Below are 16,848 nucleotides of genomic sequence, written 5' to 3'. Positions count from 1 at the left end.
CAGAGGAATGTTCAGGGGATGAGGGGGCGAGCAACAATGCCAGGTGCTCTGTGTGTCCAGGTTTGTTTCCCCACATGGGCTGCCTAAAGGGAGGGCAGAAGAGCAGCTCCTGACCCTCTCCCTCACAGCAGAGCTCTAGCTTGGGCTCATTTCAGTTTTAACAGCCTATAAAATAAGAGACTTGCCCCAGAAACACAGGCATCTAGACATGGGGGCCACATTCTAATCACCACTGGTAACATGTAGCAAGTGAACATAAGATCTGACCAAGTGTCTGTGCAGTGTACAGCATTGACTGTGTCAAGCCCAGGTGAGTGGCAGAGTGAACAGGGAAGGTTAAATGTGAGTGGAATGTGCTTAGGCAGATGAGCAAAGGGGACAGGCTTTAGCGATGGATTTGTTCAATGTGTGCATTGCATATTTACGTATCTCTAAAACCTGGGAGACATGCTTCAGTTACATGAAAGTGCTGGGTTCTGTTTATTCAAGAATTTGTTTTTACGCTAATGTTGATTTTTAAGTGGTAGCTGGTAAACATGGCAAATAATTAAGTTACAACAAAAAATGAAGGGTGATTAAATAATGGACATAAACTGTACTTGTGATTTCAAGTACACTGTAATTTAAGTACCACAACAATTGGTAAATCCAAAAATTAGACCTATGCCTATTCTTACCCTCACATAGAAGTCAAATTACACCTATGGTTCCCCATCTGTACAACTGGGGCTACAGGTCTGCCCTGCCACTCAGGAGCAGCCTGGGGAGAACCAGGTGAAAGACTGGGAAGCGCGCAGGTGCTGAGGAGGTGGGACCCCTGGCAGTACCCCAGATAAGCTGTTCCCACTGGATGGAGGGGGAGAGGAATGTGAGGTGGGGCGAGCATGAAGCTGCTCTCGTTGAGCAGCTGTAGCTATAACCCCCTGGCTGGAAGTTTGCAACTTCAGGACAGAGCAGGGGCCAAAAGCAGGTTTCGGGCCTGGCCTGGCCAGCTGGGGTGGCTCGTTTCTGTGTGAGCTCACAGCGCCCTCTAGAGGCTGCTCCCTGCTCCGCTTCACGCCTCGCGGCTGTGAGGAGGAACAAGAAGGGAGGGGGGCTGTAAGAGGGGTTGTTGGCGTTAGACCCGTTGCCCTCAAACGAGTGGGAGGGGCCTGTGAGAGAGCCGAAGGCGGGGTCACGCGGAGGGAGATCAGGGATGAGGGGCAGCGGAGGAAAGGTTGAAGTGAGCAGGCCTCGGCCTCGCCCTCGCCTCGCAGCGTGACCCTAGGCGGCGCGAGACACTGTGGCTGACAAAGTGTGCGGCACCGCTCTAACTCCGCCCCTCCCGCCAGGAAAGCTACGGGGCCTCTTGCTCACTCCCTGCCCCTCCTCTCTGGGACTGGCGGGAGCTCGTGGCAAGGGGCGTGGCCTTGCTCCCTCCCTGCCCCTCCTCTCCCGGCGGTGGGGGACGTGGCCTCGCTCCGAGCTTCCGTCCCTCTCGGGGCTGGTTCTGAGCGCGCCTGCGCATCCGGCGGCCTGGCCGGTGGTGCGCTGGGTCCCTGCGTCCACCCGCTTGGTGGCCACGTCTCCCGGAAGATGGAGCTGAGCTGCCATGTCCGGCCTGCGGCCTCTGTGTAGCCGCTGCGGTCTCCGCCGCCGATTTATCCCCCGCATCCCTCGCCCAGCTGCCGGCCGGGTGCTCCCGCGGAGGCAGGGCGGGCGCCGGGACAAGGTGAGGCCGGGGCTGAGCTGGGGCCTACTAGCGCGGGAGAGGCGGAGGGGTTTTGGGGACGGGAAGGGCTTGGTGGGTGGGGGTTAAGGGCGACTCCTCATTCTGAGCCGCCTGCTCCCTCCCCCCGTTTTGTGCTGCCGCTGCCGACCCTTCTGTCCCCGGCCCCGTCACTGGTGTCCGCACGGCTGGCGCCAGTGTCTCCTCCAGGGTCCAGGCAGGGCTGTGGGCTCGTATGGGGCCCGGCTCCCCCCCGCGAACACAGGCACAGTGTGTCATCGCTGGCAGCCTACGGGCCCCTCAGGACCCGACTGGCAAAGGTATATGGGTGCCTAACCCCAACTGACCTTCTCGCCTTTAAAAGCCTGGTCCTTAGTGCCCATATGAGCCCTTCCCTCCAACATAGTTAAAGGGGTCCACACTGTCCACAAGATTAGGAGTTTTAAAGCAAACTATTTGTGTTGGGGGAGGAGTTCCTGAAAGTCCCTCTGGAGAGGTCTGTATGTCAATGGTCAAAGAAACTTCTTTTTCTACTACCCATCTGTGGTTATCAGCATTACTTCCTATTTCCCTCTCCATCCCAGTTTGTTTTCCTTTAATCTGCTGCAAGCAGACCATCATTTTATAATTATAGGGGTTGCCACAGCTGCTATCAGGTGTTGATGCCCTGAATGACTATGCTGGTTTAGTAGCTAAAACTCATTCCTCTACAGTACGGGTAGTCACTTGAATGGACCCCAAAATCTTTTTATTTACTTATTATTGGGTGGTTAAACACTGGAATAAATTGCCTAGGGAGGTTGTGGAATCTCCATCTCTGGAGATATTTAAGAGTAGGTTAGATAAATGTCTATCAGGGATGGTCTAGACCGTATTTGGTCCTGCCATGAGGGCAGGGGACTGGACTCAATGACCTCTCGACGTCCCTTCCAGTCCTAGGATCTATGAATCTATGAATTATAATTATTTAATTATTTTCTCTGGAGTCTGGACCTTAACTATACATTGACTAAGAAATTTGGACCCTGACAAAAAATAATTGACTACCCCTACTCTACATTCTCCTGTAAGAACATCTGATTTGGAGTCCTTCCAGTAATATGGCATGTTAATGGATGAAACAAGGACAAAACTATTAACATAACCATAGTTCACAACAAAGATAAACCAAATGCATCAGTTCATCAACATATATTTGATCTGTAACCATTTTGTATCTTTTTGCAGCTCACGCTTTTGGAGTTCAATTCTGTAGATTTTGTCAATAGACATCCATTATGTCTTGGTTTGCTGATCTTGCTGGAAAGGCAGAGGACCTTCTCAACAGAGTCGATCAAGGAGCTGCATCAGCTTTGAGCAAAAAAGATGGTACAGGGAACGTAATATATGATAATACGGATTTGGAGTCTGCCAGGGAATATCCTGAACTGCACCAGCAAACCGGAGAATTGAAATATCAGACATCATCTAAAGCAACCTATATCTCCTCAGCAGCTGAAAATATTAAACACCAGAAAGCTACAATCCTAGCTGGAACTGCAAATGTCAAAGCCGCATCCAAGATGTCTTCAGAGGCCTCTTCTCCAGCAGAAAGTGTTTCCACACCCAGACCTTCTTCCCAGTTTGTGAGAAGGAAAAAGTCTGAACCTGATGATGAGCTTTTGTTTGATTTTCTCAATAGTTCTGAGAAAGGAACTAATGGACGGATGGACCCTAAAAAGGAGAAGAGCAAGACAGTTGTTCTTCAGAATCACTCTCGGACTTCAAGCATTAGTTCTGTGCCTACAAGTACACAAAATGTAAAAACTATTGAAGACAGTTCCATGAGGAGTCGAAGCCATGGTAGCTAACTAGAACTATTTATTGAACATAGGTATATTTAAAACCATGTTATGTGAAGGGAAACAAATTTACTGACAGTAAATGAAATAGATTCTAATATGAGGGAAAGGTGTTCTAGAGTAACAATAACATGGTTGGGAGTCAAGAACCTCTTAATTCTAACCCCAGCACTTCTATTGATTCACTGGGTGGCCTTGGAATAACCTTACCTATTTCCCTCCATTTCTCCATATGTAAAATGGGTATAATACATGCACTGCCTCACGAGATTACTTAGTTGATATCAGCACAGTTCATTGACTATTTAAAGTACTGTAAGTGCATGTATTAGTATTATTAAATCAAACCTATTCTGTTCACTTATTGTATTGAAGTTGGTGGAAAAAAAAAACTTAGAAACTATAATAAGGGGAGAGCTACTTCTCAAAATTTGGATATGTTTATAGTTAAGAGTTCTTATAACTCTTTAATGATTAATCACAGCTAATTCAAGATGTATTAACTGTAGATTCATGTCACATGGTAACCTGATTATAGGTCACATTATAAGCCAATCATTGGTCTTTTTAGTTAAGTATGTCTCTTAGTGCACCTGACATAAAAGAGAGTCCATAATTTTTGTGGGAGCTAGTTGTAAAATGGAGATAGGCTATTTGTGCATTTTATAATTATTGACAAAAATAAATGTATTGTCACACAGTGTCTGGTTATGTGAAGACTGTATAAACTAAAAGGAAGGGAATGGCACTTAGAACGTTTTAACTCTAGGGCAGGGGATTCAAGAAGTATTGAACAAATCTTGCTTGGATTTATGGTGCTGTTTTCTTGGTGTGTCAGTATTCAGAATTAATGGCCCACCCCATCTCCCTAGGGCACTGTGTGATGTGGACTGTTGAAGGTGGAGCAGGCTTGTTGGTGAGCACAAGGTGAAGTAAAGAGTATGATGACAGTTTAAAACACTGGATTCAAATGGACACCCTTGCTTTGTATTGACTTCAGTCTGCATTCACTGGTTTTCATCCAGTTATCCATGGTGGATACACTGAATCTGAAGTAAAATTAACATGGGTGGAACAGCTGTTTCTTTACTCTCCCTGCATGTCATACTGTTTCATATTGACACCAATGCAAGGCTTTAAAGCTAAGGCCCTATAATATATGCTCATTGGCATCAAGAACGTTCTATAAGACTTCAGTAACCCCCTATTAGGAATCCAAATCCCGGGTGTGTGTTTTCTGGTGACTTGGTCAGAGCACTGTCAGCTGTTAGTTTAGAGTGTTCTTTCTATCAGCATCCATTCTATAAAAGAGAATTGCTACTTAGTTCCCATAATTCAGGGAATTTATATGCAGTTAGGACTTCTAGATACATGAAAATTACAAGGAACTTTTGAATAGTATTACAAAACCTCTTATGGAAGTATGATATGAGGCAAGAATAAAGGAAATATTCCACAGCCTACTACAGTGCTTCAAATCATTGTAATTTCCAGTGGTTTTTATAGTAAACATTTCTTTGGTGAAAAGTGGCTCCCCCAAAAATAGATTGATTAAATACTTTGAGGCCAGGTGGTTAGTAAAGAAGTTGGTGAGGAGATGGGTATAATTGAAGTAACCTTAATAGGCTATCTTATATAAAGTGAATACACTGCACCCATCTGTGTTTGGATTAGATTTTTGAGGCTTGCTGTTGGCAATATAATTCATAAGAATGAAATTTGAATGGCTTATACATGACATCAGAACTCCAAGATGAAAAATTTTACTTTGGAAATATGTACAAGTATGTGTATCTTTAGAATATTAAGTCATAACAGACAGACAGCCAGTGTGAACTTGGACATTTATATTAAAAATAACACACCACTTGCTGACTGTATGTACAGTGTATTCTATAACTCTCTGAAGTTTTCTGCAGCATAGTCATGAAAATGTTAACATTTTCCCACCCGATATGACTTTTTGTTATAACCAATTGCTAAACGTTATGCCATCTGTGGCTGTTCTCGCTACACTGTACAAATCATCTGCATTATACTATGTAACTAGAATATGGTACTATATAGGTCTATTTATTGTGAGTAGCTATTCAGTGATCCACTTTAATGGTGAAATGTCTATTTTATATTTATATTTATATATATATAGAGAGAGAGAGATATCATTGTATGGCTACTCACAGTAAAACAAACATACTTGATTTAACTCAGATTTCTTTGTATAGAAACGCCTGACGGCTCTGATTCTGGATTGGATACACAAGTGGATGTTACAAAAGATTCATCACTAAATACAGCAACTAATCCCAGCCTTTCAGCTAATGATGATTGCAAATCGCACGAACTGTCCAATCTTCGCCTAGAGAATCAACTGCTTCGGAATGAGGTTCAGTCTTTAAATCAAGAAATGGCTTCATTAATTCAGAGATCCAAAGAAACACAGGAAGGTAGTCTAGTTTGGAAGCTTATATTTCAAAATATTAACTGGTTTTGAGATTCTAGTAAAATAGAAACTAGTACTGCCTCTCCATCAGTGACTTGTGTTCAGATTCAAGTACTTCTAGTTAAATCTGTAGATGTGGTTTGTTAAGCATAGTGATTCCTGACCATCTAAATGAGTACTAAGCTGGAGAGAATGAAAAGTATCTTTGAGCTATCCACCTTAAGCTCATTAGCTCCTAATGAATTTAAGACAAAGATGTTCTCATATGGTGGGTAACATGGCCTTCACTGAAACCATCTGGAACAAAAAAAAATTTACTTGCTATAGTTGGGAGGAGTAGTCATTCGACAACAACAACAAAATGAGTGGTGATTAAAGGGACACAATCAAGTTAATTAGACCCAAAATTTAGATTGTGTAAAAACAAGGTTTAGGAAAGGCTACTGCTATTAGAAATGTTTACACATTTTTAAAAAATGTCTGACTTTTTTTTTTTTTTTTTAAAGGGAATAACAATCCCCTGCAATATTTGAAACCCAAACATTACGGCATGTATTATGCAAATATATGATGCCCAGAAAGTGAAACAGTCTAGAAAATAACAATAAAAAAGTCAAATTGACTAGTCTATATGTTCCTTGCCTAAGCTAATTGAAATGCAAAATCTAGTAAAAAGCCAATTAAATTTGTAATATTGTTTAACTAATCAAAGCTGATAATACCACAGGTTAGGGAAATCTTTTTTTTAAACAGTACTGCATATGAATTTTAACCTAATAATTTTGAGTAAAGGTTAAAACTAATGTGGTGTTCAGTTTAAAAAAAACCAAACAGTACAATCTCAAAGATACCATCTTAACACTGACTCTAGTAGTTGTGCCTTTTAAAGTTTTATTTTGTGCTTCAACAGCTTGAATTAAGAGAATCTGCTCTAGTGTTTGAGTCAGCTCTCACTTTTTTCAATGTTATATAAACTGAACTGGTTGCACTTAATTTTTTCTTGTATGGATTGTGACACAAGCGGCATTCTAACCATGTGGCATCTAATACTATTTATTTTTTCTTGAGGCAGCAGATTTTATTGTATATATGCATATATATCCTTTTTCTTTTTTGTAGAATTAAAGAATGCCAGAACAAGGGTAGAAAAATGGAATGTTGACCATTCAAAGAGTGATAGGGTGGTTCGAGAACTTCAAGCTCAGGTTGATGATCTTACAGAAGCTGTTTCTGCCAAGGATTCCCAACTGGCCGTGCTGAAAGTGCGGTTGCAAGAAGCTGATCAACTACTGAGTACTCGGACAGAAGCCCTGGAAGCATTACAGAGTGAAAAATCACGGTACTTTAAAACCCATTCCAAACAATAGTAATAGGTTGGAGAATTCAAGCTATAAAGATTGGTGTTTCCAGTAGTCAAAATGACAATTGTTATCACTTTCCTATGCAAACGTTCCCTGGTTTACGCAAATCCGACTTACGCAAACCCACACTTACGGAAAAAGTTCCATAAGCGGGTTTTTTTTTTTTTTTTTGCGTAATTGTCAGATAGACGCCCCCTACTTACGTAAAATTCGACTTATGCAAGGCGTTCCGGAATGGAATGCTTGCATAAGTCGGGGAGCGTCTGTATATCTAGATTTGAGAATTTTAGTTAGAAAAAATGTAAGTATTATTTAAGGCTTGATTCAGATATCCTTATACTTAGCATAAGCGTGCCATTGACTTCAGTGGGAACAGGTCAGAGTCCTAAATAAGATTAATTGCCACTTGCTTGTGTCGGTGTCTGTTTGTGACTGAATTGATATAATTGTTCAAATGCGTTTTATATAAACCATTTGTGTAATTCTAATATTTGAGAGAGAAGTCTGAAATTTGAGATCTCACATTGATAAGGACTATATTTGGCCAAAAGGGCAAATAAAATGTTTGCCTACAAGTGTAAGAACTTTCCTGTTTGTGTCCACATTGAGTGTTCAGTAGTCAGTTGAATACTTGCTCCTTTATTTAAAAAAAAAAAAAAAAATCAAACCTAACAGTAAAACTCTTCAAGTTAGAAGTAGAATTTAGGCGACAGAATATGTGGGGTACTCTTACTTTTAGATGAGCTGTAGGTTTTATTCTTACTATTCTACCTGTGTTCTGAACTAGTGTTTAAGAAAATATATTTGTAGAATTTTTTCTGCATTAGAAAAGAAAAACATTGCAAAGTGAAAACCAGGCAAATCATTTAATTAGCACTGTCTGACATAAGAGAGTGAAAAAATCACCTTATTGTTTCTACCTTGAAAGCATAGTATATATGCTTACTTTTCAATGACATTCTGTAATACTCTTTTAGAATAATACAAGACCACAGCGAAGGGAGCAGCCTGCAGAATCAAGCCCTTCAAACTGTGCAGGAGAGGCTACATGATGCAGACTCCGCATTGAAGCGAGAACAAGAAAGTTACAAACAGATGCAGGTTAGATGTGAAAACGGAGGTGGAGTGTCAGATTCTGCTTTTGGGTTCCTGAAATCCGAGGTGCTAAGTGCCCTCAACTCCCATTGACTTTGCCTGGAGTTAAGGGTTCTGAGTACTTAGCAGGATCTGGCCTCTGATGAAGTAGGTGTCCATTGTACACTAATTTATTTAGCTTTTTTAAATTTTATTTTCCAGATTCAGTGGTGATACAGTCCAGAAACTATTGACCACTTTTATTGTAGTTCTGTTTTTACCAGACTTTGTTAGTGTTTAAACATAAAACTCCGCTTTAAATAGGTTTGTGAACTCATGTTGCTAATAGATTACTGAACTAGTTTTAATCTTGTTTACTTTCCATAGTTTATACTTTTTGCTTATTACTTAACTGCACTTAATTTGGACAATGGAATCCATCGATGCATTTTTTTTCTGATTCTCCCAAATTAGTATGCTTTTTGGGTGTTCACTCTACAACAAGAAAATGTTAAAACCTGCTGTGGCCAGGGGAGAGGCACCCCAATCCGGCCCAGCCACGGCTGGGGAAGAGGCGCCCAGCCACGGCCGGGGAAGAGGGCCTGTCCCGCAGCCCCAACCCCAGAGCTGCTGTGGCAGGGAGAGGCGGGGAGAAACACTCTTCCCCCAGACCTGCCTGGGGAGAGGCGCCCATCCTGCGGCCCCAGCCCTGGAGCTGCCAAAATGGGGAGAGGCACCTCTTCTTCTTCCTTCCCTTTCCCTCCCCGCCCCCTGCCCAGGTGCTGTTGCAGAGAGACAGAGCTGAGGGGAGTCCTCTTTCCCTGCCATAGCCTGGAGCAGCCTGCACCCTAAACCCCTCATCCCTGGCCCCACCCCAGAGCCCGCCGCAGCCCCAGCTGGAGCCTCTTCCCTCCCCTCCCCTCCCCCCCCCGCACTCCAACCCTCTGCCCCAGCCCTGAGCCCATCAGCCCCAGCTCAGAGCCTGCAGCTCCTGCCGGAGCCCTCACTCCCACACTCCAAATCCCTGAGCCCCACCCCTGTCACATGAATTTTGTTATGTGCACCTATATGGAGGTGATTTACTTCTGAGGGCATTCTGTGACAAAAAATTAAAAATTCTGCACACAATATTTTAAATTTCTGCAAAATTCTGCAAATTTTATTCTTCAAATAAATGTGGAGGCTCCAGCATGGCATTGGGGAGCATAGGCGCTGATTCCGTGGGTGCTCCGGGGCTGGAGCACCCATGGGGAAAAATTAGTGGGTGCTGTGCACCCACCAGCAGCCAAGCTCCCCACCTCGCCTCCTCTGAGCGTTCTGCGTCCCCGCTCCTCCACCTACCTCCCAGCGCTTGCTGCCGCCAAACAGCTATGCTATAGCAAGCTCCAGGAGGGTGGGGGAGGAGCGGGAACATGGCGCACTCGGGGGAAGAGGCGGGGCTGGGGCGGGGATTTGGGGAAGGAGTTGAATAGGGGCAGGGAGGGGGCAGAGTTGGGACGGGGACTTTGGGGAAGGGGTTGGAATGGGGGTGGGAGGGGGCGGGGCAGGGGTGGAGTCAGGGCGGGGGGGGGGTCAAGCACCCACCGGCACCATTAGAAGTCAGTGCCTATGTTGGGGAGCACAGGCCACTGGCTGCACAGAGGTGGGATATCACTGTGCAGCTCCCCCCGGGACACGGACTCAGTGATGAGGCTGCACCCAACCCTGACACAGCGCAAGGACAGGGCCTGCCCCATAAACACCCCAGGGCCCTGCCCCTCCATGCCAGATGCACCAGGCAGGTGTGGGCAGGCAAGCTCAGCATTGCAGGATCCAAGTGTGGAGGGGCTTAGTGTGGGGGGATCCAGGTGTGGGTTGAGGGGGTTCGGTGTGGGGCAATCTGGGTGCGGGCGGTTCAGTGGGGGATCTGGATGCACAGGGGCTTGTTGGGGGGTTCTGGGTGCAATGGTAATGGGACTCTGCAGGGGGGTCCAGGTGAAGGTGGTTGGGTCTCAGTGGGGGGCAGGTCTAGGTTTGGCGAGGATAGGACTCGACAGGGGGTCTTGGTGTGGGGGGCTCATTGGGGGAGGTCCAGATGCTGGGGGAGTGGGGCTCAGTGGGGCGGGGATCCAGATGCAGCTGGTTGGTTCTTGGTAGGGTGGGGATCCATGTGCGGGTGGCTCATCAGGATGGTCTAGGTGCAGGGGGAGTGGGGCTCATCTGGGGGGGCGGTTCTGGGTGCCAGGGGGTGAGGCTTGGCAGGAGGGTCTGGGTATGGATGCATGGGGGTTGGATGGATGTGGGAGCAGCTCCCTATACAGTGATTTCCCCCCCCTTTCCCCCCCCCCCCCCGCAACTGAGGTGCAATGGGTGCAGGAAGTGCGGCGGGGAAGGAGGGGAGAGTTTTAAGAGCTTCCTACAGCCAGGGAGAAATCTGGGGGTGGGTCTGACGTGGCCCCGGATGCTGTGCAGGGGAAGAGGAAGTCCCGTCTTCCCCAGCCCAGCCAGAACTAGCAGCTGTGCCTAGTGCAGGGTAGGAGCCACCAGCTAGGTCTTCCCTAGTCCCGCCTCCTGCCCCACAGTGATTTACTTCTCTGCCGGCTGCCCTGGGCACCCGAAACATACTCCTGGGATGACAGCTCTTGTGGCTTCCCTTTGCTTCCCCGTCAGAAAGTCATTTTTCTGCAGGGAAGCAAAGAAATCTGCGGGGGACATAAATTCTGCACGTGCACGTGGCGCAGAATTCCCTGGGGAGTAAAAATTAGAGGGAACATTGGTCTAAATCCCAAGTGGACTGTGTCTTTTCAAGGGGCAATTTGCTCATTTTGTCAGTCATATGGCTTAAATAATAGGATGAATTTTCTTTACTCAGTAAAGAAAATATCTGTTGTTTAATGAATTAGATCTGGCTGCTTTCTAGGATTTAGCACTCCATTGAATTTAGTGTGAGTTTTGTCTGAATAAAAAGTACTGAAGAAGATTTTAACCTGGAGGGAGTGAATGTCTTGTTTCTTATATAGTCAGCGTTGAAACCTCTTTTTTGCTAACTGAAAGTTGGGATTGTATTAATTGTTTAAACTTTTTTTGCCACTAATAGAATGAGTTTGCTGCTCGCCTTAGTAAAATGGAAGTTGAGCGGCAGAACTTGGCAGAAGCAGTTACTGCAGCAGAACGAAAATATGTGGATGAGAAGAGGAGAGTGGAGGAGCTTCAGCAGCAAGTCAAAGTAACTAAAAACAATTTGGAGTCTGTTAAACAGGAATTGGTGGACTACAAACAAAAAGCTACTCGCATACTCCAGGTAAGAATGCAACTCCCTTCTGAGTATAAATAACTGAGAAGAAATCCAGGTTAATGCAAAAACATTGACACATGATTTTAAAATGGAATGGAGCAATGAATCATTGGAATGGGTCATCATGTTTAATTTTGTTCCATTTATGTTTTCTACATCTGATCAGTGATATATTTGCCTTTGGACTCTTTATATTAACAGTATATTATAATGGTGCAATAGATGTTAAAATACAGGATGATAGAATTACATTTAATAGAATCCCATGCCGCTAAAGACTGAGTTAGATAATTGACATGCAAATTAAAATCCTGATCCTGCAATAGAATCATGGAAGATTAGGGTTGGAAGAGACCTCAGGAGGTCATCTAGTCCAACCCCCTGCTCAAAGTAGGACCAACACCAACTAAATCATCCCAAACAGGGCTTCATCAAGCCAGACCTTAAAAACCTCTAAGGATGGAGATTCCACTACCTCCCTCGGTAACCCATTCCAGTGCTTCACCACCCTCCTAGTGAAATAGTTTTTCCTAATATCCAACCTAGACCTCCCCCACTGCAACTTGAGACCACTGCTCCTTGTTCTGTCATCTGGTACCACTGAGGACAGCCTAGCTCCATCCTCTTTGGAACCCCCCCTTCAGGTAGTTGAGGGCTGCTATCAAATCCCCCCTCACTCTTCTCTTCTGCAGACTAAGGGTACGTCCAGACTACCCGCCGGATCGGCGGGTAGCGATCGATCTATCGGGGATCGATATATCGCGTCTCATCTAGACGCGATATATCGATTCCCGAACGCGCTCCCGTCGACTCCGGAACTCCACCAGGGCGAGTGGCGGTAGTGGAGTCGACGGGGGAGCCGCGGCCGTCGATCCCGTGCCGTGAGGACGGGAGGTAAGTCGAAATAAGATACGTTGACTTCAGCTACGCAATTCCATAGCTGAAGTTGCGTATCTTACATGGACACCCCTCCCCCACAGTGCAGACGAGACCTAAATAAGCCCAGTTCCCTCAGCTTCTCTTTGTAAAACATGTGCCCCAGCCCCCTAATCATTTTCGTTGCCCTCTGCTGGACTGTCTCCAATTTGTCCACATCCTTTCTGTAGTGGGGGGCCCAAAACTGGACGCAGTACTCCAGATGTGGCCTCACCAGTGCCGAATAGAGGGGAATAATCACTTCCCTCGATCTGCTGGCAGTGCTCCTACTAATGCAGCCCAATATGCCGTTAGCCTTCTTGGCACCAAGGGCACACTGTTGACTCATAGCCAGCTTCTCGTCCACTGTAATCCCCAGGTCCTTTTCTTCAGAACTGCCACTTAGACAGTCGGTCCCCAGCTTGAAGCAGTGCATGGGATTCTTCCGTCCTAAGTGCAGGACTCTGCACTTGTCCTTGTTGAACCTCATCAGATTTCTTTTGGCCCAGTTCTCCAATTTGTCTAGGTCACTCTGGACCCTATTCCTACTCTCCAGCGTATTTACCTCTCCCCACAGCTTAGTGTCATCTGCGAACTTGCTGAGAGTGCAATCCATCCGATCATCCAGATCATTAATGAAGATGTTGAACAAAACCGGACCCAGGACCAACCCCTGGGGCACTCTGCTTGATACCGGTTGCCAACTAGACATCGAGCCATTGATCACTACCCATTGAGCCCGATGATCTAACCAGCTTTCTATCCACCTTATAGTCCATTCATCCAATCCATACTTTTTTAACTTGCTGGCAAGAATACTGTGGGAGACCATATCAAAGGCTTTGCTAAAGTCAAGATATATCACATCCACCACTTTCCCCATATCTTCCCCATATCTACAGAGCCAGTTATCTCATCATAGAAAGCAATCAGGTTGGTCAGGCATGACTTGCCCTGGATGAGTCCATGTTGACGGTTCCTGATCACCTTACTCTCCTTCAAGTGCTTCAAAATGGATTCCTTGAGGACCTGCTCCATGATTTTTCCGGGGACTGAGGTGAGGCTGACCAGTCTCTAGCTCCCCGGCTTCTCCTTCTTCCCTTTTTAAAAGATGGGCACTACATTTGTCTTTTTTTTTTTTTCCAAATCGTCTGGGACCTCCCCCGATTGCCACGAGTTTTCAAAGATAACGACCAATGGCTCTGCAATCACATCAGCCGACTCCCTCAGCACCCTCGGATGCATTGCATCTGGCCCCATGTATTTGTGCATGTCCAGCTTTTCTAAATAGTCGTTACCCTGTTCTTTCACCATTGAGGGCTGCTCACCTCCTCCCCATACAGTACTGCCCAGTGCAGCAGTCTGGGAGCTGACCTTGTCTGTAAAGACAGAGGCAAAAAAAGCATTGAGTACTTCAGCTTTTTCCACATCATCTGTCACTAGGTTGCCTCCTCCATTCAGTAAGGGTCCCACAGTTTCCCTGACCACTTTCTTGTTGCTAACATACCTGTAGAAACCTTTCTTGTTACCTTTCACATCCCTTGCTAGCTGCAGATCCAATTGTGCGTTGGCCTTCCTGATTACACCCCTGCATGTTCAAGCAATATTTTTATACTCCTCCCTAGTCATCTGTTCAAGTTGCCACTTCTTGTAAGCTTCCTTTTTGTGTTTAAGCTCACCGAAGATTTCTCTGTTAAGCCAAGGTGGTCATCTGCCATACTTGCTATTCTTTCTGCACCATCATGATGGTTTGTTCCTGCGCCCTCAATAAGGCTTCTTTAAAATACAGCCAGGTCTCCTGGACTCCTTGCCCCCTCATATTATAAAGTCTGTGGGTGGACCACTGCGCTGATGCGGAGCAATGCTACAGTCTGTGGATTCCATGCAGGTGTAAGGGTTCACTCACATGGATCAAATTGCAGGTTCAGTACCTAGGGGTGTGTGTGTGTGTGTGTAATATATATATTACAAAAATGTTAGATGTAGTTTTTAATTTTAGTTTCATGCCTGAAATTTTAGAGCCAAGTCTTGCTGAGAGATTCAAGCATGGATCTTATATACTCGGGGGAGTGGAGCATATGTATTTAAGGGTAGAATTTAATAGCATCTTTATTAATACAAAAGCATTTTTAATCTTTCAGTCTAAAGAAAAGTTGATAAACAGCCTAAAAGAAGGCTCTGGCATTGAAGGGCTGGATAGCCTTACTGCAAGCACCATGGAATTAGAAGAACTGAGACATGAGAAAGAAACACAGAAGGAGGAAATACAGAAATTAATGGGGCAGATACAGCAGCTGAGAACAGAGCTACAGGTAGATATCTTTATATGCAGTCCTTGTAGTTAACCACGTAAGTATGTGGGATTACAGTGGCCTTCGTGTTGCTTCTATTAATACCACTATAATGGTATTCAAGACACCTTGTTACGGTTGGAACAACTATTATGCTGCTTTTAACATTTATTTATTAGTATTTTTTTTTAAAAATCTCTTGGGGGTGAGACAAATGCTTTGTCATTGATACTCCAGTTTCTCTCCATTCTCCTTGACCACTCCAGTTCCTAGGGTAGAGGTAATAAGGTGTCTGAGGGCATGAGGGGAGAGAGGACATAGGTGTTGCCCCTATTACTGTCTGTCCTCGCCCCCATTGAAAGATGGTATTTCTGCCCAAAAAACTGTCATAGATATTTCTTTGGCAAGTGAAGGGTGTGCCTTTTTGTTCTTCTAAGCTTCCTTAGGACTGTTGATCTTCACAGTAGTTGTAGTCTCTGGGCAACCACTGTTCCCTTAGTTGGCCTCAGAGGCAACGCAGGGGCGGGCATGCAGGGTCACATGCCTCCCCCCCCCCCCCCGATTACTTGTTCACATGGTACAGCTGGCTGGGCCCCTCTCCCTGCGGAGCAGCTGAGCCGGGGGGCTGTGCTGGTCAGGGAGAGGCATAGGCAGGAGTGGAAGAACAGCTGGGAGCTGCTCTGAGTCACCACTGCTTTAACTCTTCCGGGAGAGGCAGAGGAACAGCTGGGAGCTGCATGGAGTGGTTGCTGCTTTCCTGGGAGAGCAGGGGGGCTGCTTTCCAGAAGGGGGAGTGCTGCTGGGGGGAGGTTGGGGGGTGCGTGACTTGAGTTGTTCCGAAGTGCCCCCCCCGCACACACACAGTGTTAGCAGGAACGCGTTGTCTGTGGTTAGCCCTGCTCCCTGCAACGATGTACAAGTTTACCTGGTGAGGCTTCAACCTGTAGACAGGATGAGAAAGGAGGTTGTCGGTTGGAGGTACCTAAATATTAAAAAAAAAAAAAGACGCGCATATTTACATACACACTTTAAAACATTTTTTATTACTATTTGGTCATTTATACCGAGGCTCTTTTTTCTTGAAAGCAATGAGAGGGGGGAAAAAGTGGCTAAAGCCATTTTAAGTTCCACTCCGCGGGAGTAGTTTTTGCTATTACTACAGTGATAGCTGTGTGGCTTGATGTTACTGGAACAATAACATTTATATTATTTTTAGGATATGGAGGCTCAGCAGGTAAGTGAAGCTGAGTCAGCAAAAGAACAACTTCAAGACCTCCAAGAACAGATAACAACCCACAAAATGGCCAAACAAGAAGTGGAGGCTGAACTGGAACGGCAAAAGCAGGTAAAGAATTACAGAGAGCTGAGAAATGTTATTCTAGGCCCTATACAACCATGGCTTTGAAAAGCATTTTGGCTTAGAGTTGCCAGAGTTACTATGAAGGCTCAAAGGAGAATGCTTCTGTAAAGTTTGAAGAGAATTTGTCAGTCATTTGTCATGTATCAGCTGTATTTGAAGAAATTAGTTTGTAATTAAACAGCATTGATGATTTGTGGTGTTACTAGTTTTAGGCCCAGTGATTTCAGTAGGAATTATTTGCCACTGATTTCAGTGGGTACAGAATTGGGCATTGTGCTTCCTGCAATCTGATCTGCACAAATATATTGTTCTGCCTTCAGGGAGTTCAGCTCAAGTTAATGGAACCATTGTGATGGGGCCACTCACCTCACATGAGTGCCTCCCATCGGGTGTGCATCTGCCTGCATTCTGTCTCTAGCGGTGCCATTTACGGCAACCCCTGTTGGGCATTTAACTTCTCAAGCAGGTTTTCTATGACTCAGCCCTCCGGCCATGTCACACACAGTCCGTAGGTGTACAACAAAACAAACTCCTTTTAGGGTACAAGTCCAACAGGGCCTATCACAGTATTAGTATCTTTA

General features: G+C 45.4%; 1 protein-coding gene across 1 annotated transcript in view; it reads left to right on the top strand.

Moving 5' to 3' along the window:
* The first annotated feature begins 1,503 nt into the window (after positions 1 to 1,503).
* The window catches only part of GOLGA5 (golgin A5), a 32,715-nt gene continuing 17,370 nt past the window's right edge, over positions 1,504 to 16,848 (top strand). The window contains exons 1-8 of the mRNA XM_065403278.1: positions 1,504 to 1,711; positions 2,936 to 3,550; positions 5,775 to 5,996; positions 7,112 to 7,331; positions 8,331 to 8,454; positions 11,504 to 11,707; positions 14,758 to 14,928; positions 16,124 to 16,252. Coding sequence (XP_065259350.1) covers positions 2,986 to 3,550; positions 5,775 to 5,996; positions 7,112 to 7,331; positions 8,331 to 8,454; positions 11,504 to 11,707; positions 14,758 to 14,928; positions 16,124 to 16,252 — 1,635 coding nt within the window. The 5' untranslated portion in view covers positions 1,504 to 1,711; positions 2,936 to 2,985. The remainder of the gene's footprint in view (positions 1,712 to 2,935; positions 3,551 to 5,774; positions 5,997 to 7,111; positions 7,332 to 8,330; positions 8,455 to 11,503; positions 11,708 to 14,757; positions 14,929 to 16,123; positions 16,253 to 16,848) is intronic.

The sequence above is a fragment of the Emys orbicularis genome, chromosome 4, assembly GCF_028017835.1.
Source record: "Emys orbicularis isolate rEmyOrb1 chromosome 4, rEmyOrb1.hap1, whole genome shotgun sequence".
In the NCBI taxonomy this organism is placed as follows: Eukaryota; Metazoa; Chordata; order Testudines; family Emydidae; genus Emys; species Emys orbicularis.
This window is presented reverse-complemented; position numbering and strand designations above follow the sequence as displayed.